Genomic DNA, 26,388 nt, shown 5'->3' on the forward strand with positions numbered 1-26,388 from the left:
TTATTTGTTCCTGCCTTCTGTTCTTAAGAAGGGGAGATAGACCAAAAAGTACAGCAGCACGGATTATGATCATTTTCTCTTAATGGTAGAGCAACATATAGTTATGGGTCTTTGAAACTAAATTGAAACTTTTGCAACTCAGTACCAGAATATTGTGATTTTTAGAAACTTGAATTTCAAAATCCCTTCGTGACAAAATATCTCTGACATGTTAAATTCTACATCAGTGCACCATAACAGTTCAGCTATTTGGGTTGCATTTTGTAGGCTGCTCAATCTAGGTAATGTTCTTCAGCATGTCATTCAGTACAGAATCGTATGTTCTCCAGGGACCTTACTGTGTGTTTCATTATTACCATTACTCATCATTAGTGCTTGAATTATTTTAGCCAGATTTTTTTTCACAACACTAACTTCTGAGGTTAAAAATTTTAAATTTCTTTTCTTTCTTTTTTCTTTTTGAAAAAAAAATTTTTTTCCTATCCACAGGCTTTCTGTAGTCAGCCTACCTCTACATGATACTGGAATTAATGATTCTTCAACTGGTTGAGGCTACTTAACCATATTTTCATATTTCCAATAAAATATTGCTTATCTTACATTGGGTTTTTAAGCCATGTTAAGTTTTCTATTAACAATGTAAAGATATTGCCATTGTACTTATCAGAGAAGACATTATGAAATAACCATAATCTTACACTTTTCAAGGTTGATGTTTAAATTATCTTCTTTTTTGAGAATCATAGTCTATGAGAACAATGACCATTTCTCCATATTCTGTAATCTCTTTCAGTTAAGCCAGATGATTAAAAAAGCAGTATATATACGTATGTTGAGTTAATTGTCTGCTTGGAGAAATGTCTTCACTGAGTTTTATATCATCCCCTTAGCTTTTATGGAGAGTTGTTGTAAGAACAATAGTTATAATACATATTTGGCATGTAAGTATAATAAAAACAGTGATACTAGCAATTTCCATTCTGATATTTGTCAGGCCACAATTTGTCTAATTAGTTGCCCTAATGAAATGAAATCTGCATAAAAATTTCTTACCATATCTAACCTTCAACAAAAACCAATTCTGCTAATTAAAGCTTATTGTATTGAGTGGGAACTCATCCTTGTTTTATTTCCTTTCTTAATGTCTGTTTGTGGTTCCATTTAGGTAAAAGTATAATTTGCCACATGTAAATGAAAAGTATCAGTTTTGCTTATTTGACTTTATATTATATTATGAACAGGAAGGCATTCATTGCTTTGTTCTCTTGTGCAGAACCATAAAAATAATCTTGCAAGGTGAAACCACACAGAATGACCTTAATAATCAATGGGAAAAATTATAATTGTTACATGAGCCTTAAAATTTTTGTCAGAACATTAAGAACTCTCACTCTTGGTTGTAAATGCATATGGCAGTGTATTTTGAGTATATATGATAACTTCTTTATTGTTCTTCCTTGCTTCCAAACTTTCCTTTGTCTATCACTCCATTCAAACTTTGACACTCTAGTCAAATTCTCATTTTATGAAAATTTTATAATTTATTTACCCATTCTGGATTCATGCATTTTTAGTTGTTTTCAAGTTTTAATTTGTTGTAAACAAATTACTTTTGTACAAGAGGTTCCCTAGGGTATACACACCCGGAAGTTCTTTTCATTGGGTATGAGTAAACATCCTCAATATTACTAGATATTTAAAAATTTTTGTGTATGTGTCATTGATTTTTCTTAGTATTTTCTTCAGTCTTCTTGATATTTTGAAGTCTAGGTTCATTCCTCAGCAGTCATGCCATTGACATTTCTGATGCTTTTGATCTTGTAGACAGAGAACTATTTTAAATTGTATGAGATTAATTTAGACCTTGGATCAGAAAACAGCAGTGTTTAGATCACTTCCAACCTACTTACAGCTTGTTTCATTCCAGTCCCCTACCTAAGAATAAATTTTACATTTTTAAAGAGACATTTGAAAAAGAAGAAACACATGTGACAGAGACTGTATATGGTAGAGACAGTATGTGGCCCAAAGAGCCTGAAATATTTACTATCTGGACCTTTACATTTCATCTGCCTTGATCCCACACTACCTGGAAAAATGCCTTCAAATTTATTTACCTTATTAGTGACTGAGTTTTTTGTGTCCCGTTTACATACATAATCTCATCTGTGTCTGAAAATAGGCTTGTGAAATTGATTTGGTACTAAGTTCTTGCTATTTTTTCAAAATTCTTTAAAAAGTGAGAATATCGTGCTTCAGTATAATTAACATTGGCCTTTATCCAAATTATATCTCTTTCCGGGATGCATTACTTCAGAAGTTGAGATTAATTAAATCATCAGTGATGAAATTGGAGTCATGAAGTCTTTCTTTAGCATATTTAGGGAGATAAGCTTAACCAATTTTATTGTGTAAGCACAATTTCTTGGAGACAGTTTAAGTACCAATGTACAGATGATTTGTATGTTAATTATAAATAATATAATCACTGTCCCTGAGCGTAAAAGGGGTTTTTATCCCACCACCCACCATATCCCTATATGGAGATAGCATAATGAAACCCAATAAATACTGTCTGAAAAGGAGGTGGAGAGGGGGTTTAAGGGAGTGTAATAGAGTTGATGAATCTGATCAAAGTATATTATATGCATCTATGGAAATATCACAGCAAACTCCTTTGTACACTAATGCAGAAAAAGCTAATGTACATTAATGCAAAAAATATTATCTCAAGCAAGTCTTTGTTTATAGATACACAGTAACTTTATTTATTCCTTTTATGTATTCCTTGATTGTTGGTGGATTTCAGACAGAAATGTTGAAGTACCTTGACCGATGAATAATATTTTTAAAATGTTATCACCCATTTCATGTACTTGCCCCTTAATTAGCTTCAAAGATCGTATCAGTCTTTAGTTTGTATTACCTATTACTCTGAAATAGTGTTTTAAATATCTTGGATTAATTTAAAAAATGAGGCAAAAGCGTAAGAACTGACTCTGTCATTGCTTAGGGATTGCTGTGGTAATGCTGCTAGGCACCTATGTTAATTGAACAAGATGAGTGGCATTGTCATTGGGGTTGCAGGATTTTGTCAGTCTGAATTTTAGATGCTTTTCTCATTCTCTCTTCATTTTTGTTCTTGGTTTTTCCTGCCTCACTTCCTCTATGTCCTAACCTATTTATTTATTACCTACCATATTATTATATTTACACAGAAATCTCTTTCTCTCAGTTATTTAAGCTGAACAGTCTAAGATCAAGGTCTGGCAGATCCTGTGTCTGTTTTTCAGATAGCATCTTCTGGAGGTATCATCAAAGAGCAAAGAGAAAGGTGATGCTCTTCTGTCTCTTTTTATAAGGGCATTGCTCCCATTCATGAGAGCTCTACCCTCATAATCTAACAAGCAGTGTATAAAATAATATTAAAGATCACCTTGGTCTAATTTGGTGTAGTTTTTGAAAGACTTCCTTAGACCCATGATTTTTGGACTGTCTAATTGATTCCTCTTTTCTTTTTCTGTCCTGTTTTCTTTTGAATTAATTTGATATCCTGTTTTATTTTTTCTGTTGTTAAATTACTAAACCTCTTCATGTTCCTTTTATAAAATACTTGCTCAAGGGCTAACAGTATATATTTATAGTCTATCTTTAAATAACACTTTATCACTCTGTATAGGGTAAGAGCCTTATGTCATACTTTTCTTTTTTTGTTCTATATTTTACCTTTATATATGCTGTAAACTCTATAATGTACTACTTTTGCTTTAGTCAGTTATGTCTTAAAGAAATTAATAAAAAGGAAATCCTTCTGTATTCAGCCACATAATTATCATTTACAACTCTCTTAATTTCTTTGCATAGATCTGCATTGTTTATATTTGATAAAATTTTCACCAGGTTTTAGATCTTCCTTTAACAGTTCTTATACCAGAAATCTACTGGTAACAAATTCTATCTGCTTTTGTCTGCTTTACAGAAAATTTGCAGTAGTCATGCTTTTTTCCTTAAACCATTTGAGAATAAGCTGTGGAGATACGTCCTATCACATCAGAATACCTTACTGTGCACTTCTAAAAGAAGTACATTCTCTTTTATAACTACAATATAAACACCAAGTTAGAACATTACTATTGGCACTCAAAATTTTTATCAGTGTCTGTTATGGCAAAATGATTATCAGTCCACAATTTTGTTATATTTATTTGTCTTATGTTTTAAGTCTTCATTTCGGAATGGTTTCCTCAGTATTTCTTTACTTTAAAGACCTTAACATTTTTGAAAATTATAAGCCAGATATTATATAGAATATCTTTCAATTGGGGCCTCTGATAATTCCTTATGCTTAGATTTAGGTTATTCATAGAAATGATACTGTAGTCTTCATTGTATTTCATCAGATTAATCTGTATGATTTCTAGCGGTGTTAATTTTTTAATGGTGGTGTGTGCCAGACTTCTCCATTATAAAATCACTCTGCCCCTGTGAAGTTAATACTTTGTGGGAAGTTAGTTTGAGGTTATATCTATATGCTTCAGCCTCTCAGGTGTTAGGATTATAGCCATATACTACCACACCTTGGCTAAATTTTATTTTACTTGTATTTACTTACATCTTTATGGGCTCATGAATTCCTGTGCTCAGTAGACTATCATTCATTATTATCACTACTTGTATTAATGCTTCACTTGCACCGGTTTGCTTAGTAGGCACCCCTAAGCAGTCTTTTGTCTGCTTTTGGCCTATCATCATCATTGTTGGAATACTTTCTTAACATGTGGAATAAGAAGAGTTTTCAGACTCACTTTGCACTTTGCCTGTTCCAGTTTTAGAATCAAACATTTTCCCAGTGTTTATCATCTTTTGATGGATAATATAGAAGTCATAATCTTAGAATTCCAAAGCCAAATTCTATGTGCTAGATATGCTTATTGTTGCCCTCAGGACTTCCAAGGGACCAGAACCCAGGCATGTGTGTGTGTGTGTGTGTGTGTGTGTGTGTGTGTGTGTATCTATACACATACATATGTGAAACATTTGTATGTGCACACACACATATATTCTTAGGTAACCACATACGTGTCTATACATTTATATTTCTTTACCTAAATATTTTTAAAAACTTGAATTTACATGATTTGAAGTTCAATACAAGAGAATTTATTCTCATTTTCTTTTTATATTTTTGACTCACTGCTCTAGTAATAAAAAACTTGACTACTATTTCATTTACTTACTTAATTTGATCAGTCCTTCTGGTTATAATCCCCATTACTGTTTCTCCTCTGCTTTTTTCTGTATGGACATGCTCCTTACCCACTAGCCTCCTACACCTATGTCACCCCTTCCCTTTGTCACATCCTCCTCACTCTGATGATTTTGATAGTCTGTGCTATGGTCCTTCTCCCCTGGAATACCTTTTTTACTCCAGCAGGGTTCTGATACTATATACAAGGCCATCATGTTACATGAATGTTCTTCTCATCTTATTTTACTGTCCTTTGTTGCTTTTCCTTGACATCCTTCATACCGTGTATCTGACCACTACCACCCTTCTATGAGTATGCTTATCTTACCTAACTCATGCTGCAATATTCTGTAGCTTTTATGGACTCTGTAGTCATCCTGCTTAGATTCTGCCTGAGTCTGCTCAGGCTTTTATGACAGAATGCCTTAGACTGGGTGACTTATGAACAACAGAAATTTATTTCTCATAGTTCCGGAGACTGGGAAGTCCAAGATCAAGATGCTGGCAGATTTATTGCCTGGTACAGACTCTCTTTCTGGTTCATAGACAGTATTCTTTTACATGTTCATGTGGTGGAAAGGGGTATGGAATCTCTGTGGGGCCTGTTTAATAAGAGTTCCTATCATTCATGAAGGCTCTGCCATTGTGACCTACTCATCTCCCAAGAGTCTATCTCTAAGTACTTTCCCATTGGGGATTAAATTTTAATATGAGTTTTAAGAGGACACAAACATTCAAACCATAGCAGATTGTAATACCCTTTGTTTGGCCACTTCAATGCCCTTTTGTCCCCACCTCTTTATAATTGTTTCCATTTTTCCTCCTCACCAAATGGCTTTTGGATTACATAACTTATTGTTTGTATTATATTCACCTGAAATATTATTGCATATGAAAAGTTATTATTTGTGTCTCTTATGCTGTTAAGTTCTTCCCAAGATAATTTCCTTTTCTTCTTGAAATAATTAACTATGATGTTGTATTCTTCCTTGATATAATTTGTTTTGTTTATACAGGAAGTTATGCTAAGGGTAGATCACCTTAATCAAACAGGTTTGGGCACTAAGCATAGTATTTGGAGTTCCAGTTCAAAGTCTGTACATTACTAAGATTTCTCCCTGTTGAGATCCTCTGAAGTCTTAACTTTTGTGCTTCTAACACTAAGATTGCCAGATATCTGTTCTGCCTTTCATTTTTCTTTCAAATTCAAGTGCCTGGGGAGAAAAATGGTGCCATATTGTTGGGATACTCTTACTGAACTTCCCTTCACTATGCCATTTTGACCACACAAGTCCTAGTTACCTTGAGCATAGATCTCCTATGCCTTTATTCCTTTTCTAACCATGCTATGTCAAAAGGTTGGCTAGCAGCATTGTAGTATACCATTTCCAGAAACAAGTAGTACTGTAATATTTCTAATTTGAAAAGCTGTTGGGTTTTCCAGTTAAAAGTTAAAACAGATTTGTCTGTTGGCTTCTATGAGTCCTGAATCTTTGGAGAAACATCTATTAGATGACTGAGTTTAGTTGAAATTACAGAAGATTCTAAAAGGAAGAATGATGTGATTTGTGTGGGCAGAAATGACAGCTTTCTAGGAAGTTGCTAACACTAGCATTACATCACATTTGACAATAGGAATTAATTAAGGTGTTGTGTTCAGAATCTCAATGTTTTGTGATAGATGAATTGTTTTGAAAAAATAAAACTTAGGACCTCCCTCCCTGTCAACATTCTGGTTCGTTCCATTGCTTAGCAGTTTGAACTTTGTTCTCACCTGGAATTGTTTCTACAAAGTCTTGTACCCTGAAATTCCTCTTTCCATGATAAACTCCTCATATCCTAAAATTTCCCTTGTACATTCTGTTACACATGCCCCTTTGCTTTTCTAATTCTGGCAGCTTCTAATTCTTTAGTCTTTTTCCCCTAATTTGTTGGCTCTTTCCTTGTCTAGCTGGATTCTAAAATTACCTCATGTTTTCTCTGGAGCTCTGGAATTATTCTGCCGTTTCATATCCAGCAGTCTGTAAGACTGGGGCCAACACGATTGTTTTTTATTCCTTACTAGTCTGCGTTGTAGCACACACATTATTTTGAAGTAACTATTGAGTAATACCTAAGAAAATTAAGTAACCATATTGATTCAGGGATTCTAAATGATCTAACACAGTTGTTACCTCTTTGCTGTTCAGTTATTCCTTGTTTCCTTTACCTGGAAGGAATCTTTGTTTTATTTTTGCTTTTATTGCTGGTATGCTGTATATAGTTATAAATTTTCACTATATTTTAATTTTTTATAAGAACATGATTTTTTTCCCTACTTGTATGAATAAATAAATGATTCAGTTGCCTCTGTATGTTAGTCAGTTCAGTTAATTTCAGCAAAGGGATTAAGATGCCAGATGTTTAGTTGTGATCTTTCCTGAATTTGATTTTTGTGTCAGTCTTTAAGTTACTCACAGATGGAAAGTCATCATAATAACTGCTTTGAGATTTTATATATGTGAGTTAATATGTGGTTAGAGTAGTTCATGGCACATAGTAAATACTGGTATTTATAATTATGATTCTAATTTTTTATTTTCATCATTTCAAATTAAATATTCTTATGAGTTATATTTTGAGATCTGCTATGCTGAATATATATAGAGATAGGTAGATAGTTTTATATCTTTATATATGTATATACATGTTTTTGACATTACTGTAGTTTGAACTCTGGGCCTCACATTTGCTAGGCAGGTGCTCTACCACTTGAACCACTCCACTAGCCCTTTGTGTGTGTGTGTGTGTATGTGTGTGTGGTGGGTATTTTTGAGATAGGGGTATTGATTTTTTTTTTGTTCTGGCTGGCCTTGAACCATGATCCTCCTGATCTCTGCCTCCTGAGTAGCTAGGATTGCAGGCGCCAGCTACTAGCACTGGGCTATGCTGAATATACTAAAAATCCTTTGGATGAATTAAGTCATCATCATACAATAATCAAAAAATATTATTAAGTCAAATTTGAATTACTTTTCAATCTCATCTTTACATCCTGCTCTTTGTTATAAATTAAGTTGATTTTATCTTTTTAATAGTCTTGTGGCTATCGTCTGTTTTCCACTGAACTGTATTACCTTAATCCTAACCTCATCATCTCTCACCTTTACTGTTTTAAATATTTCATAAATGATCTCTTTGGCTTCATATGTTCCATGCTTTCCATTGTGGGCAGAGTCATCATTCAGCAATTTACTTATATGGTTTCACTACCCTAATGTTTAAGTTATTGCTTACCAGGTAAAATCTAAACTAACAATCTCTCTTTCTCTGGTTCTGGAGATTGCACCCAGGCCCTTGTGTATGATAGGCAAGCATTTGAGCTATGTCTGCAACCCCTAAACTCTTTTTTTTTTAAATAACATAGCCCTGCTGTCCACTTTAAATAGCCTTACTGATGCCCACAATCTCCCTGCATCCTGTGTTCTACCTATACTAAATTCTTACATCAGTTTTAGTCAAGTATGTTAATGTTGTGTGTAATTTAAAAGTCAGTGAACTCTGAATAAAGACACTTAGAACTCTTCTGCAGTGAAAATGCATATTGTAATATCTATTTTGGCTCATCAGAGACTGTTTTGATTTCTTACTGAGTCTTGATGTATTTCACATCTTTTAACGGAGGGCTCACCTGGAATGCTACTTTTTCTAGGAACTTTCCTTGACTATGTTTCAATGGTGCCTGCCTTTATCATAGTAGTCTTCATTTTATATGCTGATTTTCTTTGCAATATGGTTTCTTATCTTAAGCTAAACATTCCCCTTACCAATTTGTGGAATTAGTTGACATTCTCCTAGGGCTTGCCTATATATTTTAATTGAAATTTTAAAAATTGATGAAAATTGTTTAGACAAATATCTAGATATTTCCTGTGAATTGCTTAGACCCATAATCTTTGTGGAATAGAATATGAATTTTGTTCAAGTAAGGTGTGTGAGTTTGCATGCAGGAGGAGAATGGTAGAAGAGAGAGAAAAAGAAACACACACATCTCTTATCCATCCGTGCGCATTGGATTCGGACTTGTGTAGAGAACGGCATCAGTATAGCCATAAGCTGGGAGGAGAAGTGAGTGCACTGAGAGGAACATTCCCATAGCCAAGAAGGACATCTGGCATTTTGGCCCAAATTTTATATATCAGTCTTTGAAGAGAACAATTGCAGATTTTACAACAATATTACTTAAAAAAAAAAAAATATATATATATATATATATATCATATCTCATTCAAAAGAAATACGCATCGTTGTGTTTATGAAGATACTAACAGTTGTTTTCTTTTTATGCAGGGACCTGAGTTAATGAATAAATACGTTGGTGAATCTGAAAGAGCAGTTAGAGAGGTAAGGTTATGCCTTAAGTGGCACTCTGCATAGAAGAACCACACTCCTGTCCTGTGGTTTCTATTTTGTTTTGGATAACAGACTTTGAAATTTCCAACTCCATATTCTAATGGCACATTTTTTTCTTCAGGCAAATATTTTATTGTTTGAAAATGCAGTTTTTGGTAAATTGTACTAGCTTGTGTTTGTTTGTAAAGCATGATGATATCTTAGCATTTATTTTTACCTCAAAAGGTATTCTTTATTTACATTCATGTGTAAATATTTGCACAATATTTATACCATGTTTACCCTCCTCCAACCTCTCCCCACATTCTGCCCCCTCCCACTGGTATCATCCTCCCAGACAGGACCTGTTCTGATCTCCTGCTTTCCTTAAATGACATTTTGGTTTGTTTAAGATAACTGTACATTGGTTTCCTTGTGACATTTCCATGTATATATGTATTATATCCTGAATTGGTTCATCTCCTCTATTTTTCTATTTTCTACCTTAGTTCCCTTCTTATGGTGATTTCAAAAGGTTTAAAAATTCTCTATTCATTCTTGTATAGGAAGTTGTACATCAACCATATCCACCTTCTTAACTTCCTTCTTTTACCCCAAAATGGTATTTTAAAAGACTACATATATATGCATATATATGTATATATACACACACACATACATTATATTTATGTATTATGCATACTGAATATGTCTACATTTATGAAGATTAACAGGTGATTTCAGAATGAGATCTAAGTCCTTTAAGCTAGATAGCTCTTTAAATTTAATGAGCTTAGTATACAAACAAAAATATCTTGTTATTTTTCAAGGACAGAAAACAGGAAGGTAAAATAGGTCCCTGTCTAGGGATTGGCACCAGTGGGAGTAGGAAAGATGTAGAGAAAGCGTGTAGGAGGTTGAATGTGGTGGAAATATTATGTACTTATGTATGAAAATGGAAAACTAAGACCTGTTGAAATTGTTCCAGGAATGGGGGTAGGGAAATAAATGAGAATAATGGGGGAGATTCAACTTTGATATATTGTAAGTACTTTGGTAATGTCACAATATACCCCTAATACAACGATAATAAAAAGTAAATAAACTGGTAAGCAAATTGCAAATGAAATTTTCACTAATATATGAAAATTTCACTCTGTTGTCTTTGTTTATTTTACTTCTGCCTTGTGGTTTAGACAAGGAATCTTCATTCTGTCTCCTTTGTTTTAAAGTCAGATCTTAAGTACAAATTCCTGAGTGAATTTTTCATATTATAGAATTTTCTGGAGTTTGCTGATCTTTGGCTAATGTGATACTCTTTCCTTTGATGAACCTCCTTCACACTGAGGAAGCTGTATTAGCTGGTAAAGTTGTATGAAGTCAAGGTAACTGGAGTCAGCATTTTGACCACACATCTTTGGCTTTTTCTAAGCAGAGATTGACCTCCTTCATGCAAGGAGGCTTATAGAAACTAAGTAAGGATAGAAATGCAAAATATTAATGGAAAGATGGTCCTCATTTGTTAAATACCCGATATCAACCAGGAGTGTTAAGGATTGAATAGTTTGTCATGAGAAAAGATTTTAAGTTTCTTTTTGTCCTCCACCCTCCCACCCCCACTTTAAAATGAAGATGATGGCCTATTGTGGTGATGCACTTTTGTAATCCCTATTTGGGAGGTGCAGGCAGAAGGCCTGCCCTGGCAAAGTTAGTGAGACCCTGTCTCAAAAACAAAATACAAAAGGGCTAGGGGCAGCTCCAATGGAAGAGCTCTTGCCTAGTATGCCCAAGGCTCTGGGTCCAATCCCCTGTACTTCAAACAACAAAGAAATTGTATATGATGGTAATTTTATAGGATGTTAATTAATAACAGCATGAAAAAGGCAATATTTACTCATATTAATGGCTTGGTAACTTTGGTATTATTCTGATCATACTACCTGTGACCAAAAACCGGTGCTTAGGTTATAAATCATATGTGTTCAGATTCCTTTCTGCCTATGCTAGCTTATTTCTACATATCTTACATATGTCTGATGGCCTGTTGGCCTCTGATTTTGGTAGTTTGATTAGCTTCTGCTCAAGCCAGTCTGTGTTCCTTCATGTTTTGGTCATTTTTCTTATCCTGACTTTACAGCAGCCATTATTTTTCCCTATAATTTTGAAAGAAACGAGTATTTTATGTTAGTCTGTGGATGATTTTATACACTTATCTTTTTCTTTTAAACATGTTTATGATAGTTAATATTGTTTATCATTTATTGAGTTTCTGTTGTGTTCCAGGCATTGTATTAAATGTTTTATGTTCTTTTTTTTACTCATTTCTTTAAAAAATTTCTTCTGTGGTAGGCATTTATTATTGTCTCCAAATCCTAGATGTGGAAATTGCTGTTTAGAGAAGCAAAATTACTTGCTGTAGGTCATACATCATTCTATGGTGGAGCTGAAATTTTAATTGAGATTGTCTAATTGCTTAACTTCATTGTCTCCTATATACCTGTGTGGATATGTATTGGTAGGTATGGCTCTGTAATCATTGAAGAACTTCCTTTTACATTTACTATCCAGTGGTGGTCATCCTTTATAAGGTAACCACAAATTGATTGGGTTGGTTGATTTGTAAATAAGGGAATTGGTACAGTTTTCTAACTGAAACCAACTATAGAATTTTCTGAAGTTTGCTGATGTTGGCTAATGTGGTACTCTTTTCACCAGATCTTCCGAAAGGCAAGAGCAGTGGCTCCTTCCATAATTTTCTTTGACGAGCTTGATGCCTTGGCAGTTGAAAGGGGCAGGTAAGAAATACTTGATAGCATATTAAATATTCGTAATTACAATATAGAGTAAATATAATTTCTTAGACAAAGTTTTTTGTTAGTACATTTTCCCTAAGAGACCTTTTTCCTAAATGTTTTCCTAAAAACATTTTTTAGTCTGTGTAATTTTTTCCCCTTATACCTATTAAATTACTTCATCTAATCACTTTATAATATTTTCCCATATAATTAGAAAAAATGCTGATATCCGTTAAGGACATGTGAATTAATTTTTATAGTTTATTATTTACAGAGACCCCTTGGTACTGCCTATTAAAATTAACATTGTTTTAAATGTATAATTCAAAATGTAAACAAAGCCAGATTAAGGATAATTATTTGATATAGTAGCACTCAATTATAATAAAAGATACTATTACAGTTTTTTAAATCCTCTGGAATAAACTTTGTTTCTTATAGCATAATTAGTTAGTATGTAATATAAATTACCACAGCCTGCATATCCCTCATACAAACTGCTTGTGCTCACAAAGTGTTTTAGATTTTAGAGGTTTTTGATTTTGGAATACTTGCTTAGACTTTTCAACAAGTCGCTTAAGAAGTTTTAACTATTGGAGTGTTTCAGATTTCAGATATTTGGATTAGGGATGCTCAACCTATAGTAGTTTTGTTCTAAACCTGAGGCAATAAAGAGATTTATTTATATTTCAAAGAGATGTGTGTGAGAAGGATGTGTGTATGTAACAGAAGTGAGTACAAGTGTATGATTTTTTATCTCCATTAATGTTTAGAAGTCCTTCAATAAGTACTGTGAATACTTTGTGTTAGATAATGTTAATTCATGGAGTTTGTATATCTTGATGTATGTATTGAGTATAATTATATATTATCATTATTAAATATAAGATTTTTGCTGATAGGCAGAACAGTTTATAAGACCTGTATTAAATGTAATAAGAAACATTGCTGTTATCTTGTTTCCAAGTTAGAACTGCCTCATTAGATGACAGTATAACTTGTCACTAAGAAACTATCATTAGGAGATAGACTTCCCTGCTCCCCATCTGCCACCCATTTGATATTCCATGAATACTCATCTTTGTTGTTATTTTGTGAGTTGGTGTACTTGAGTGCTCATATTCCTCCTGAGTTTGAGATGGTACAAAGTTTACCTAACTAAAAAGGAGCAGGGTGGGACACATTGCTAAATATGAACCAAATGGGGTATAGAATATGTAGCAAAGTTCTCACAAAATGCTTTCGAAATAGTATTGGAAATCAGAGAAGACACTTTTTTAGAAATATCCTGTTTTTGTAGGCAATTTGTTTCAATAAGAATTTGCAAACATATTAGAGATGCTAATGGTTTATAGCTTCTACATATCATTTCTTCTGATAGTTTTTCATACTGAACTTTTCAGGGAGCATTTGTGTGTACTGCATACCTCCTTCACTCAGTGCCTTATCCAAATGAAGTACACATATATTCTGCCCAGTTTCCTTTGTAAAAAAAAAAAAATTCTGGTCATAATTTATCAAGTTAGTTGTTGATCTTCAGAAAACAAAGATGAAGCTGATGAATAAATATAATCCTAAGGTTCTGGAGAGTTTGAGTTGTAATTTATTTGCATTGAGTTTTACATAGCTTGTTTTTTATGACTATTATTCTCATAGAGTAGCATTCTATTTTCAGTTGTGTGTTCCTTATTGTGTATTGGACTTGTATCACCTAGAAGTAATTCTTTTCTCTAATTACTTGAAAACTAAGACATGTACACTTTCAAGCTTGTATTTATTGTGCATTTTCTTCATGACTTACATTAGTAATGAGCCTCTTTCTAATTGGTCAATTAGACTCCTTTGAAATGATTCATTCACTAAATATTTATTGTGTGTTCCTTCTGAAACAGGCCTTGTGTTGGACATAAAATTGTGTACAGGATGGAGGACAAGTTCCTTTACCTCTCTAAGCTTTTTTTTCTTTATCTGGAAAATGGGGATAGTTGTAACAAATTCTAGGTTGTGGGAACTAAACAAATGTAATGTATTTCACATAGTACTTAGCACTTCATAACTGCTTAGAAAACTTCATCGTTCTTTTTATAGTAATTTCTGCTAGAAATTCTTAAAATAATTTCCATATTGCTAGAAATACAGTAATCAAGATAGTAATGAATCCTATACTAATAAATCTGATATCCTAGTGGAAGAAGTTAATTAAATTCAGAAAGAGTTAATTCAGAATTAGAAAAACTTCACATGACAGGTATTATAGCATTTCATCAGTCTCAGATACCATCAGTTGTAAAACATTTTATGTACTCTTATTGAAGAAAATGCTGCCTTAAAATATAAAATAAAGGTGAGTATGGTGGTCCTGCCTGTAGTCTCAGCTACTTGGGAGGCTGAGGCAAGAGGATGACTTAGGCCCAGGAACTTGGGAGCCAGGCTGGGCATCATAGTGAGACCCCATGTCTTAAAAAAGAAAAAGGAAAGAATGAACAAAAGAAAATATATGGTGCTGAGAAACTAAAAGCTCTAAGAGACATCTCATTTTACAAATTTAAAATATGAAAGAAATTTTAACCTCAGAAATAGAAGAAAGACAGTTTTGTTATTTAGGGGGAAAAAGGTTGATCTCTTCTGTTTTCTAACACTAATGTTTTATATAGAAATATTTTGAGATTTTGTTTTATGACTAGAATGTAAAAAAGATTATTTAAATAGATTAGAAAATGAAAACAAGTACTCAGTTGAGAGCTCACTGATTCTGAGATGTGCAAATAATCTGTGATACTGTATAGTTGTTTCTGTACTTAGTAGTTCAGAATTGGTTTCTTCTCGAGTAACCAGCTCTGAACCAGCTTTCATTGAAAATGAAGAGTCCAGGCTAGCAGCACTATGAGAAGAGCTCCTGAGTTTTTAAGGTGATGATCAGGTAATAGGGTAGCTTTTACTGCACACATCCAGATTTCAGGCATGCTCTGTGAATTTGTGACACTGCACCCATCCAGGAGATTATTTTACGTGTCACTTCTCTACATGGCACTTTTAGAACACAGTGATTTTTATGGTGACTTTTAAAATTTCATGAAAGTCATGACGTTTTACAGCTGGGAATATTTTTACAAGTCATCTAGTATAACCTTTTATTTTTCAGAAGGAACAGAAGACCCTGGACTCCTTTGTGGTTTAGATGAGATTAGAACATGTGTATTTTCGTTCACTGCTCTTTGACCTCTACTACTGCTGCCTCATATACTATCACGATTTAGAATAGAAAATCTCTTTTTCAGAGCAAAACTTCTCATGTATCTCAATATTTAAGGAGTAATTCCTATGTTTTAATAAACTCTAATACCAGTATTAGATATCTGTAATTACTATTTGTATGTCTGTTTGAAGTTGTTAAATTCAGTGCCTATTTCCTAGCACATAGTTTTTCTCAATGTGTATTCTATATAATATATCTTATACATTAGTAACCTTTTAAAAGTAAGCAGAAATGCTAAGGAAAACAGCAAAAAGAAAACGGGAAATACATAACAGATTTTTAATAACAGTTTTATGCAATTTGTTTTGTGCTTTGTCTATACATTGTGGCTAAGTTATGGCATACATTAAAGGTGACCTTTTATAGTGTTTTGTTAGGAATTGGGAATTATTTTTATTGTTGTAGAATGCATAGGTCTCTTACTGTATCATTCCTTTAAAATGAATATTAGTCTGCACTTTACACACACTGAAAATTTTAATAGGTAATGCTATTTTTTATCTAGCCCTCTGTAGAGACCTTTTTTCCTTCTTTTAAAAATTTTTTTGGTCTCTTCCTAACCACCCCTCAACCTAACTGTTGATAAGGGGTCTAAGGAGGTACATTTTAAGAAAACAAACAAATTTAGATGCTGTTCTTTATGACATATAAAATGTATACTAAACATTTCTTTAAAATTGAAAGTGAATATATGAGGTGCTGTTCTGTAGTTTAGGAATCTTATATAAAGGAGTGGTAGGGAATCTTTTTATTGGAGTTGGAAAGAAAATATATGTATTATTTCTTTGAAATATTTAGTTTTGAAAAAAATCATTGTAATAATTGTCATGGCAGTGAGGCTTCTTTAAGACAGGTGTCAACACATCTTTTCTGTAACAGGACAGTAAGTAAATATTTTCAGCTTTGGGGGTCATAAACTCTCTTTTATAGTTATTCCTCTCTACTGCTGTAGTGCAAACGCATCAATAGAAAATATATAATCAAATAAAAAACAGTTGACTGGGCAGATTTGGTCTGTGGCTATAGATTGTTAACCTTTCTTTTGTCATTTCAAAGTGTCCCTTTGATTTATGGCATTATATACCTTTTGAATAGGAGTAATTTGGAAAAAAAAGGACTAGACTTCTGAAAGGAAAAAAATTACTGTTTTTAAAATGTCTGGGTTTAATATTTTCTAGAGCTGAAAATTTTGTTTTATTGTCTGTCTTTTGCAGATAATAAAGTTTTGTGAAATATTTCATTATGTTAATGATTAAACATTTGTATTTAAAGTTTTTCTTTGAGTTGGTTTTTATTTCCTGGGTCATGAGTTTTTGTTTCCTACTTTAGTATTTGAAGTCAGCTAAGATTATTTCTCAGCCTAAAAAACATTTTCACTATATTGCTATCTAGTTAGCTCTCAATCATCTGTAAAAATAAGGGGCAAATGCATTATGCACAGTAGGAATCTAAAGAACTCCCTTCACCATTCATTATAACTCCCAATTCCTTCTACAACAGATAGCAAATCAGATACGTTGGATGTCTACTTCTTTCTGCTTATAAGAGATTAGAGATATTAGTAGTGTAGTCTGAATATGAGTATCTAATTAAAACAACAAATTAAGTATCTTCATGTAGCTGCTTAATAGTAACATCATTGAAACAGAATTTGGAAACTGGAATGGTAGTAATTTACTGTGCTAGATCCTTTGCAGATTTTATTTAATTTTGGAGAAGTATCTAAATTTATTTGGGCTGCTATAACAGAATACTGTGGTCTGAATATTTCCTTTATTAACAAAAGAAATTTATTTTTCTCATCTTCGGAAGTCCAAGATCAACATATTGGTGCCTGTTGAGGGCCTATTTCCTACTCAGATTGCCATCTTCTTGATGTGTCACATGAAAGAAAGGGCAAGGAAGTTCTTCAAGGCCTGTCTTATAAGGGCACTCACTGATCACACTTGTGAGGTTTCTGTCCTCATCTTATCACCTTCCAGAGGCCTGCCCCATGTACTATCACATTTGGGACTAGATTTCAACATATGAATTTTGGGAGGACACAAATATTGCATAGCAGTTTTTAGCAGGAACGTCTGATCTTTTCCATGGTGTGACAGAGAAAACAGGTTCAGAGACATTAAGTAGCTCACTCAAAAGGTTACAGAAAAACAAGTTGTAAGACTGGCATTTGACCTCAAGCTTATGAAATATCAAAGCTCTTTTCCAAATTCAAAGCAATCTTCCTAACGAGCAATAGTTACTGAAGGTTTTTTTTTTTTTTCGAACATCAGTAAGAGTTTTTATTTTTATTTTATTTTTTTTTCATTTTTCTTTTATTATTCATATGTGCATACAAGGCTTGGTTCATTTCTCCCCCCTGCCCCCACCCCCTCCCTTACCACCCACTCCACCCCCTCCCTCTCCCCCCCCCAATACCCAGCAGAAACTATTTTGCCCTTATTTCTAATTTTGTTGTAGAGAGAGTATAAGCAATAATAGGAAGGAACAAGGGTTTTTGCTGGTTGAGATAAGGATAGCTATACAGGGCATTGACTCACATTGATTTCCTGTGCGTGGGTGTTACCTTCTAGGTTAATTCTTTTTGATCTAACCTTTTCTCTAGTACCTGTTCCCCTTTTCCTATTGGCCTCAGTTGCTTTAAGGTATCTGCTTTAGTTTCTCTGCGTGAAGGGCAACAAATGCTAGCTAGTTTTTTAGGTGTCTTACCTATCCTCACCCCTCCCTTGTGTGCTCTCGCTTTTATCATGTGCTCATAGTCCAATCCCCTTGTTGTGTTTGCCCTTGATCTAATGTCCACATATGAGGGAGAACATACGATTTTTGGTTTTTTGAGCCAGGCTAACCTCACTCAGAATGATGTTCTCCAATTCCATCCATTTACCAGCGAATGATAACATTTCGTTCTTCTTCATGGCTGCATAGAATTCCATTGTGTATAGATACCACATTTTCTTAATCCATTCGTCAGTGGTGGGGCATCTTGGCTGTTTCCATAACTTGGCTATTGTGAATAGTGCCGCAATAAACATGGATGTGCAGGTGCCTCTGGAGTAACAGTCTTTTGGGTATATCCCCAAGAGTGGTATTGCTGGATCAAATGGTAGATCGATGTCCAGCTTTTTAAGTAGCCTCCAAATTTTTTTCCAGAGTGGTTGTACTAGTCTACATTCCCACCAACAGTGTAAGAGGGTTCCTTTTTCCCCGCATCCTCGCCAACACCTGTTGGTGGTGGTGTTGCTGATGATGGCTATTCTAACAGGGGTGAGGTGGAATCTTAGCGTGGTTTTAATTTGCATTTCCTTTATTGCTAGAGATGGTGAGCATTTTTTCATGTTGTTTTCTGGCCATTTGAATTTCTTCTTTTGAGAAAGTTCTGTTTAGTTCACTTGCCCATTTCTTTATTGGTTCATTAGTTTTGGGAGAATTTAATTTTTTAAGTTCCCTGTATATTCTGGTTATCAGTCCTTTGTCTGATGTATAGTTGGCAAATATTTTCTCCCACTCTGTGGGTGTTCTCTTCAGTTTAGAGACCATTTCTTTTGATGAACAGAAGCTTTTTAGTTTTATGAGGTCCCATTTATCTGTGCTATCTCTTAGTTGCTGTGCTGCTGGGGTTTCATTGAGAAAGTTCTTACCTATACCTACTAACTCCAGAGTATTTCCTACTCTTTCTTGTATCAACTTAAGAGTTTGTGGTCTGATATTAAGATCCTTGATCCATTTTGAGTTAATCTTGGTATAGGGTGATATTCCTGGATCTAGTTTCAGTTTTTTGCAGACTGCTAACCAGTTTTCCCAGCAGTTTTTGTTGAAGAAGCTGCTATTTCTCCATCGTATATTTTTAGCTCCTTTGTCAAAGATAAGTTGGTTATAGTTGTGTGGCTTCATATCTGGATCCTCTATTCTGTTCCACTGGTCTTCATGTCTGTTTTTGTGCCAGTACCATGCTGTTTTTATTGTTATTGCTTTGTAATATAGTTTGAAGTCAGGTATTGTGATACTTCCTGCATTGTTCTTTTGACTGAGTATTGCCTTGGCTATTCGTGGCCTCTTGTGTTTCCATATAAATTTAATGGTAGATTTTTCAATCTCTTTAATGAATATCATTGGAATTTTGATGGGAATTGCATTAAACATGTAGATTACTTTGGGGAGTATCGACATTTTTACTATGTTGAGTCTACCAATCCATGAGCATGGGAGATCTCTCCACTTTCTATAGTCTTCCTCAATCTCTTTCTTCAGAAGTGTGTAGTTTTCCTTGTAGAGGTCTTTCACATCTTTTGTTAGGTTTACACCTAGGTATTTGATTTTTTTTGAGGCTATTGTAAATGAAATTGTTTTCATACATTCTTTTTCCGTTTGCTCATTGTTAGTATATAGAAATGCTAATGATTTTTCTATGTTGATTTTATATCCTGCTACCTTGCTATGTTACTGAAGGTTTTAAAAGTTTTTTTATATAGCATTAATATGGCTACAAAATTTGTTTTTACTATTGTTAAATCTACGGTAATAGAAAGTAATGTGTTTTTAAAAGTTTTTTCTCTGTTTCCATTTTTAGGCAGCTGTTGTCAGAAAGTAAGTTTGATCTGATCTGTAATCATTTTTTTAAATAATTTCTTTTGTTGGATTATGTTCATGACAACAGTATGTAGAGATACAGGATGTGGAGAAATTCCCATCAAAGAATTGCTTTTCTGCAGGATGTAAATTAACTGCATGTTTAAGAATCACTTGTTCCTCTAATGCTATATTTCAGGCAGAACTATACAAATGCAATAAGTATTGCTTGTGTTAGCTTGAAATTTGTACTGGGCAATCATGGGTAAATATATACTTTTATGCCATTCTCTATGTTAACAGTTACACAAGGCTTCGGTTAATGCAGAGCACATATATCTTAAAATAGGTATGAGAGCTGTTGAAGGTAACTCACTTACATATATTTGTCTTTTAGGATGTCTTGTAAATCTAAAATAACCTATTTCCTATTAGTTTCATGCTGAATATTGCTTATAGTCTTCCAGTTTATCAAATGGGTATTAAGCTAGAAAATTCAAGGCATTATTGATTCATGCTATTTATATAAAATTGTTTTTGCTTTCCATTTTTGAATTTTGGTGGTTACTTCTTTAATTGTGTATTTTTTCAGTATAACTAATAATTTCCTTTCAACTCTAGTAAAGAGATTTCATTTTCCTCTCGAGTGCTGATTTTAAAGTTGACTGCAATAGATATTTTAATTTTGCTCTGGTACATTGGTGTGTTTGGTTTATAAACTCTTAAAATTCTTTATGCTTTATAATGCAGTGAAAAGAGTATAGTCTCTATAGTCAAGTAAATATACATTTAAATCCTCCCTTGCTTGTTGACTTCGTAGTTCTGGAATCTTAAGCAAGTTACTTAACATTTCCGCACCCCAGTTTCTTTACCTCACAGTGGTATCTGCCTCAGAGCACTGTTACTGGGATTAGTGAATTAATACTTAAGATGCATGGCATACAGCAACTTAAATTTAAGTGACACCTTTTATTAATACACTTGCTCCTTGACTTATAATAGTTTCAGGCCTGAGAAGCCCTTTGTAAGTTGGAAATATCCTAAGTAAAAAAATGCATTAATATACCTCATCTACTGATATTAGTACCTTATCATAGCTTACTTTAAATTTGCTCAAACCACTTACATTAAGCCATGCTTTGCAGTGCATATCCATAATTGCAGCAATCAGGAGACTGAGGCAAGAGGATCTTCACCTTGAGACCATAGAGATACCCTGTCTCAAAAAAAAAAAAAAAAAGAAGTTTACATTAGCCTACATCTGGGCAAAATCGTGTAACACAAAGCCTGTTTTATAATAAATTATGGACTACCTTATCCAGAAATCACTGGGAATACAGTACACTGTAGAGGTTTCAGTTATTTACCCTGAACCTGACAAGCCCAATGGCACCATCTTTTAAAATAAGTTAGTATGATTGGCAAACCTATATATTTAAAGGGTTGGTTTTCATTAGTGAAGAATAAATAATATTCTTGTCACCTAAGAATATTTCTACCTGGACAGGAAGAAATATATGAGAAGATTCTTCTCTTTTTTTTCCCTTTCCATAGGAAAGTTCAGAAAGAGCTAAATTACGTTTTGAGCAAATAAATGTCTTAAAGGTGATGATAGCATGCATATGATAACTCCATTGTAAGTAAGAAGAGTATTTATATGAATAAAACGTAAAATCCAAGCGTATTGTATTTTATAACTGCTCCTCCCAAATGCCTGACAACTGTTTACTATCGCTGTATCTTTTTCCAGAGTGCCCTACACATTCCTACACAAAATTCTTGTAGTTGGAATATTGCTATAAATTACATTTCCAGTTGGCTTTTTTTTTTTTTTCCATACAGTAGTGTGAATTTACGGTTTCTCCATGCCTTTGTATGGCTTCAAAGCTTATTTTCTTTTAGGATAGAACAGAATTCCATTATCTATTCACCTACTGAAGGACATCTTGGTTCCTTCTGACTTTTGACAATCATGAATAAAGCTACTAGGAACATTTGTGTGTGGGTGTTTATGTGAACGTAAATTTTTAGTTATGTTTAGTCAATATCAGGAAATACAATTGCTGGATCTTTTATAGTAAGAGTACTTTAGTTTTATAAGAGTCTGCCAAATAATTTTCCAAAGTGATTGTACATTAAGCATTCCCACTGATAGAAAAAAGGGTTTCTGTTGTACTGCAGCTTCACTTGTATTTGGTGTCGACAGTTTTCCAACTTTGGCCATTGTAATAGTTGTATAATGATAATGTCATTTTTGAAATTTGTAATTCCCTAATGACAAATGTTGTTGAGCTGCTTTTATTATACTTATTTGCCCTCTGTACATCATCTCTCTGGTGAGTTGTTTGTTCAGGTCTTTGGCCCACTTTTTGATCTGGCTATTCATTGTCATATTGTTGAGTTCTAAGAGTTCTTTGTATGTACTGGATGTTAAAAGGAAAAGGGGTTAAAGCTGAATGACAATCTGAGAATTTTTTTTTATTCCATTTTCTGAAACTGTGTGGCAACCTGTGTTTGTCAAATGAGTGAGTTAAATTGAATGAATCGTTGCACTTTATTAATCCTTTATCAGTTGTGTCTTTTGCACATATTTTCTTCTAGTATGTAGCTTTTCTTCTCAGTCTCTTGATACTGTCTTTTGCAGAAGGTTTTAATTTTGATCATGTCTAGGTTGTTCCTTTTGTGGATGATTCCATTTGTACTGTATCCAAAATATTATCACTACATCCAAAGTCATCTAGGTTTTCTCCCATGTTATCTTTTATGTGTTTTATAGGTCTCTGATACATTCTGAATCAAGTTTTTTTGAAAGAATGTATGGTCAGTGTATAGAGTAATTTTTTTTTAACAAGTGGATATCTGGTCATTCCAGCACCATCTCATGAAACAACTCTCTTTGTTCCCTTCTATTAAAGACCAGTTGGCTTATATTTATATATAAGTCCCTTTCTGGGCTCCCTCTTCTGTTTCATTAGTCAGTTGTCTATTCCTTCACCAGTACCACATTTCCTTGCTTTACTGTAGCTTTATAATAAGTCTTAAAGATGGATAGTGTCTGACTTTGTTCTTCCATATCAAATAGACTGTGGGTCCTTTGCTTGTGCACATAAAACTTAAAATCAGTTTGTTGATACTGACAAAATAACTTGCTGGAATTTTGATTGGGATATCATTGAATCTATAGTTAAGTTGGGAAGAATTGATACCTTGATAATATTCAATCTTTCCGTTTGCTTCGTTCTTGGACTACTTTGTCAGAGTTTGATACTTTCTCTCATATAGAGCTTATATATATTTTGTTAGATTTATAACTAAGCACATTTTATTTTGGGGGTGCTAATATAGAGGACAATATATTTTTATTTGAAATTCTACTTTTATATTGCTGGTATATAAGGTGACAGTTGACTTTGTATATTCACCTTGTATCCTGCAACCTTTCTGTGATTACTTATTAGTTCCAGGAGTTTTTTCTAAAGTTGATTCATATTTCTTACATGAATAGTCCTGCACACAGTTTAATTTTGTCCTCCCACACAGTTTAATTTTTGTTTCCTTTTCTTACATTATTGTGTTAGTTCGCACTTTCAGTATAAGTTTGAACATTAGTGATGAGAAAGGACATTTTTGTAGATGTTCTTCATTGAGTTGACCAGTTTCTCTCTATTCCTAGTTTGCTGAGATTTCTTTAGCATGTAATAGTTGTATAGTAGGTTTCATTGTGACATTTCCATATATGTGTACAATGTACTCCAGTTTGATTCATCCCTTCCATTATTCTCCTTCTTCTTCCTCTCCTTTCTTAAAATGACTTCGACAGGTTTCAGTGTTCCATATTCATACATGTATACAAAATACATCAACCATATTCACCCTCTTATACCCTCCTCCTCCCATTAATATCCTCTCTCTAACATGGCCTGTTTACATATCCCTGTCCTTTATTGTTTAAGTGTCTGTTCATTATTCACTGGGGTTTTGTCATACTGTACTTTAATCAGTCCAATCCCCTCAATTAGTCTTCCTTACCCTTTCCTCCTTGCCCTGTATTGTTCAACAGTTTCAGTGCATTTCACTGTGTCTTGATCCTACAAATAGATGATATGATTCAGTATTATTCATTCTCTATCATTCTCTTCTTTCTCTTCTTCCCTAGTCTCCTCAAACAGTCCCACTATTGGAAAGATGCCTGCCTTCCCTCTCTCACTCTCTCTCCACACACATGTATGTATACACACAAGCGTTATCAGGTACATCTCATTACATGTTAAAAATTTCCAATTCCTGTCAATATATTTGCCATGTAGAGTGTAAATTTTGGTTAAATTAAGTAATACTCTGTAAATTTGAGGAACTATTTGAAATCTTATACCTTGCTTCTCAGTGCTGATATTCATTTATCATTTTGGTATTGGAGAAGAAACTCAACTTACTTGGTGATGGAGGAAAGGAACTTATTTGAAGATTATTTTTTCATATGGTAGTTCAATAACTTAATGAATTGCTAAACACGCTTTTTGTTACTTGAAGTAGGCATAACTTTAGAGTAAAGGAGCAGAATTGGGAAGTGGGTAAATGGCTTTTTTATTAGTTATTCATATGTGTATACATTGTTTGGCCTATTTCTCCCAACTGCCCCCCTCCCCATCCCCCTCTTCCTGCCCCTTTGTCCCATCCCCACATCCCCTTGCTTCTAGGCAGAACCTGTTCTGTCCTCTTCTCCAGTTTTGTTGAAGAGAAACATAAGCAATAATAAGAAAGAAAAGGCATTTTTATAGTTTAGATAAGGATAGCTCTACAGAGAGATTCCTAGCATTGCTTCCATCCACAAGTGTATTACAACCCACATTGGTTTATCACTACCAGACCTCTTTACTACTTCCCGGTCACCTTCCCATAGTGGTTGCTGTCAGTTTAAGATTACTTTTTTAGCTCCTCTCCAGTGGGCACATCAAACACTTTCAAGTTTTAGGTTTCCTTCCCTTTCCCTATTCCTACTTTATGCGTTCTCCCCTTAGCTTGTGACCCACGTCCAATAATATTACTGCAATTGTTTTAGGTCTGTAATCCACATATGAAGGAAAACATGCAATTTTTGGCCTTCTGAGCCTGGCTAACTTCGCTTAAGATGATGTTTGCCACTTCCATCCATTTACTTGCAAATGACAAAATTTCATTCTTCTTTGTGGCAGAGTAAAATTCCATTGTGTATAAATACATTTTCTTAATCCATTCATTGGTAGTGGAACATCTTGGCTGTTTCCATAGCTTGGCTATTGTAAATAGTGCTGCAATAAACATGGGTGAGCAGGTGCCTCTGTAATAAGCTGAGTTGCATTCCTTTGGGTATATCCCTAGGAGTGGTATTGCTGGATCTTATGGCAGATCTATGTTTAGTTTTTTAAGAAGCCTCCATATTGTTTTCCAAAGTGGTTGTACTAGCTTATATTCCCACCAGCAGTGTATGAAGGTTCCTTTTTCTGTGCATCCTCACCAACATTTGTTGTTGGTGGTGTTTTTGATGATAGCTGTTCTAACAGGAGTGAGGCGGAATCTTAGTGTGGTTTTGATTTACATTTCTCTTATGGCCAGGGAAGGTGAGCATTTTTCATGTGTTGTTTTGGCCATATGGATTTCTTCCATAGGAAAAGTTCTGTTTAGTTCACTTGCCCACTGATTTGGTGGGAGTTTAGTTTTTTGAGCTCCCTGTATATTCCGCTTATCAGTCCTTTGTCTGATGTATAGCTGGGAAATATTTTATCCCACTCTATGGGTGGTCTCTTCAGTTTAGAGACCATTTCTTTTGTTGTGGAGAAACTTTTTAACTTCATATACTTCCATTTGTACATCGTTTCTCTCAGTTGCCTGGCTGTTGGAGTTCTACTGAGGAAATCCTTGCCTATACCTATTTCTTCCAGAGTATTCTTTCCTGTACTAACTTTAGAGTTTCAGATCTGATATTAACGTCATTAATCCAATTTTAGTTGATACTAGTACAGAGTGATAGACATGGATCTAGTTTCAGTGTTCTGCAGGCATATAACAAATGTTGAAGACATTGTCGTTTTTCAATCGTATGTTTCTGACTCCTTTGTCAAAAATAAGGTATGCATAGCTGTGTGGATTCATATTCGGTTCCTCTATTTTGT

At 34.0% G+C, this 26,388-nt stretch overlaps 1 protein-coding gene across 4 annotated transcripts in view; it reads left to right on the forward strand.

The window, feature by feature from the left end:
- Positions 1–26,388, forward strand: part of Afg2a (AFG2 AAA ATPase homolog A) — a 314,577-nt gene that overhangs the window by 58,516 nt on the left and 229,673 nt on the right. For all 4 annotated transcript variants that reach the window (XM_074041682.1, XM_020172263.2, XM_074041683.1 and 1 more), the window contains exons 12-13: positions 9,578–9,631; positions 12,335–12,414. In XM_074041682.1, coding sequence (XP_073897783.1) covers positions 9,578–9,631; positions 12,335–12,414 — 134 coding nt within the window. The remainder of the gene's footprint in view (positions 1–9,577; positions 9,632–12,334; positions 12,415–26,388) is intronic.

Source organism: Castor canadensis, chromosome 9, assembly GCF_047511655.1.
Source record: "Castor canadensis chromosome 9, mCasCan1.hap1v2, whole genome shotgun sequence".
Taxonomy (NCBI): domain Eukaryota; kingdom Metazoa; phylum Chordata; class Mammalia; order Rodentia; family Castoridae; genus Castor; species Castor canadensis.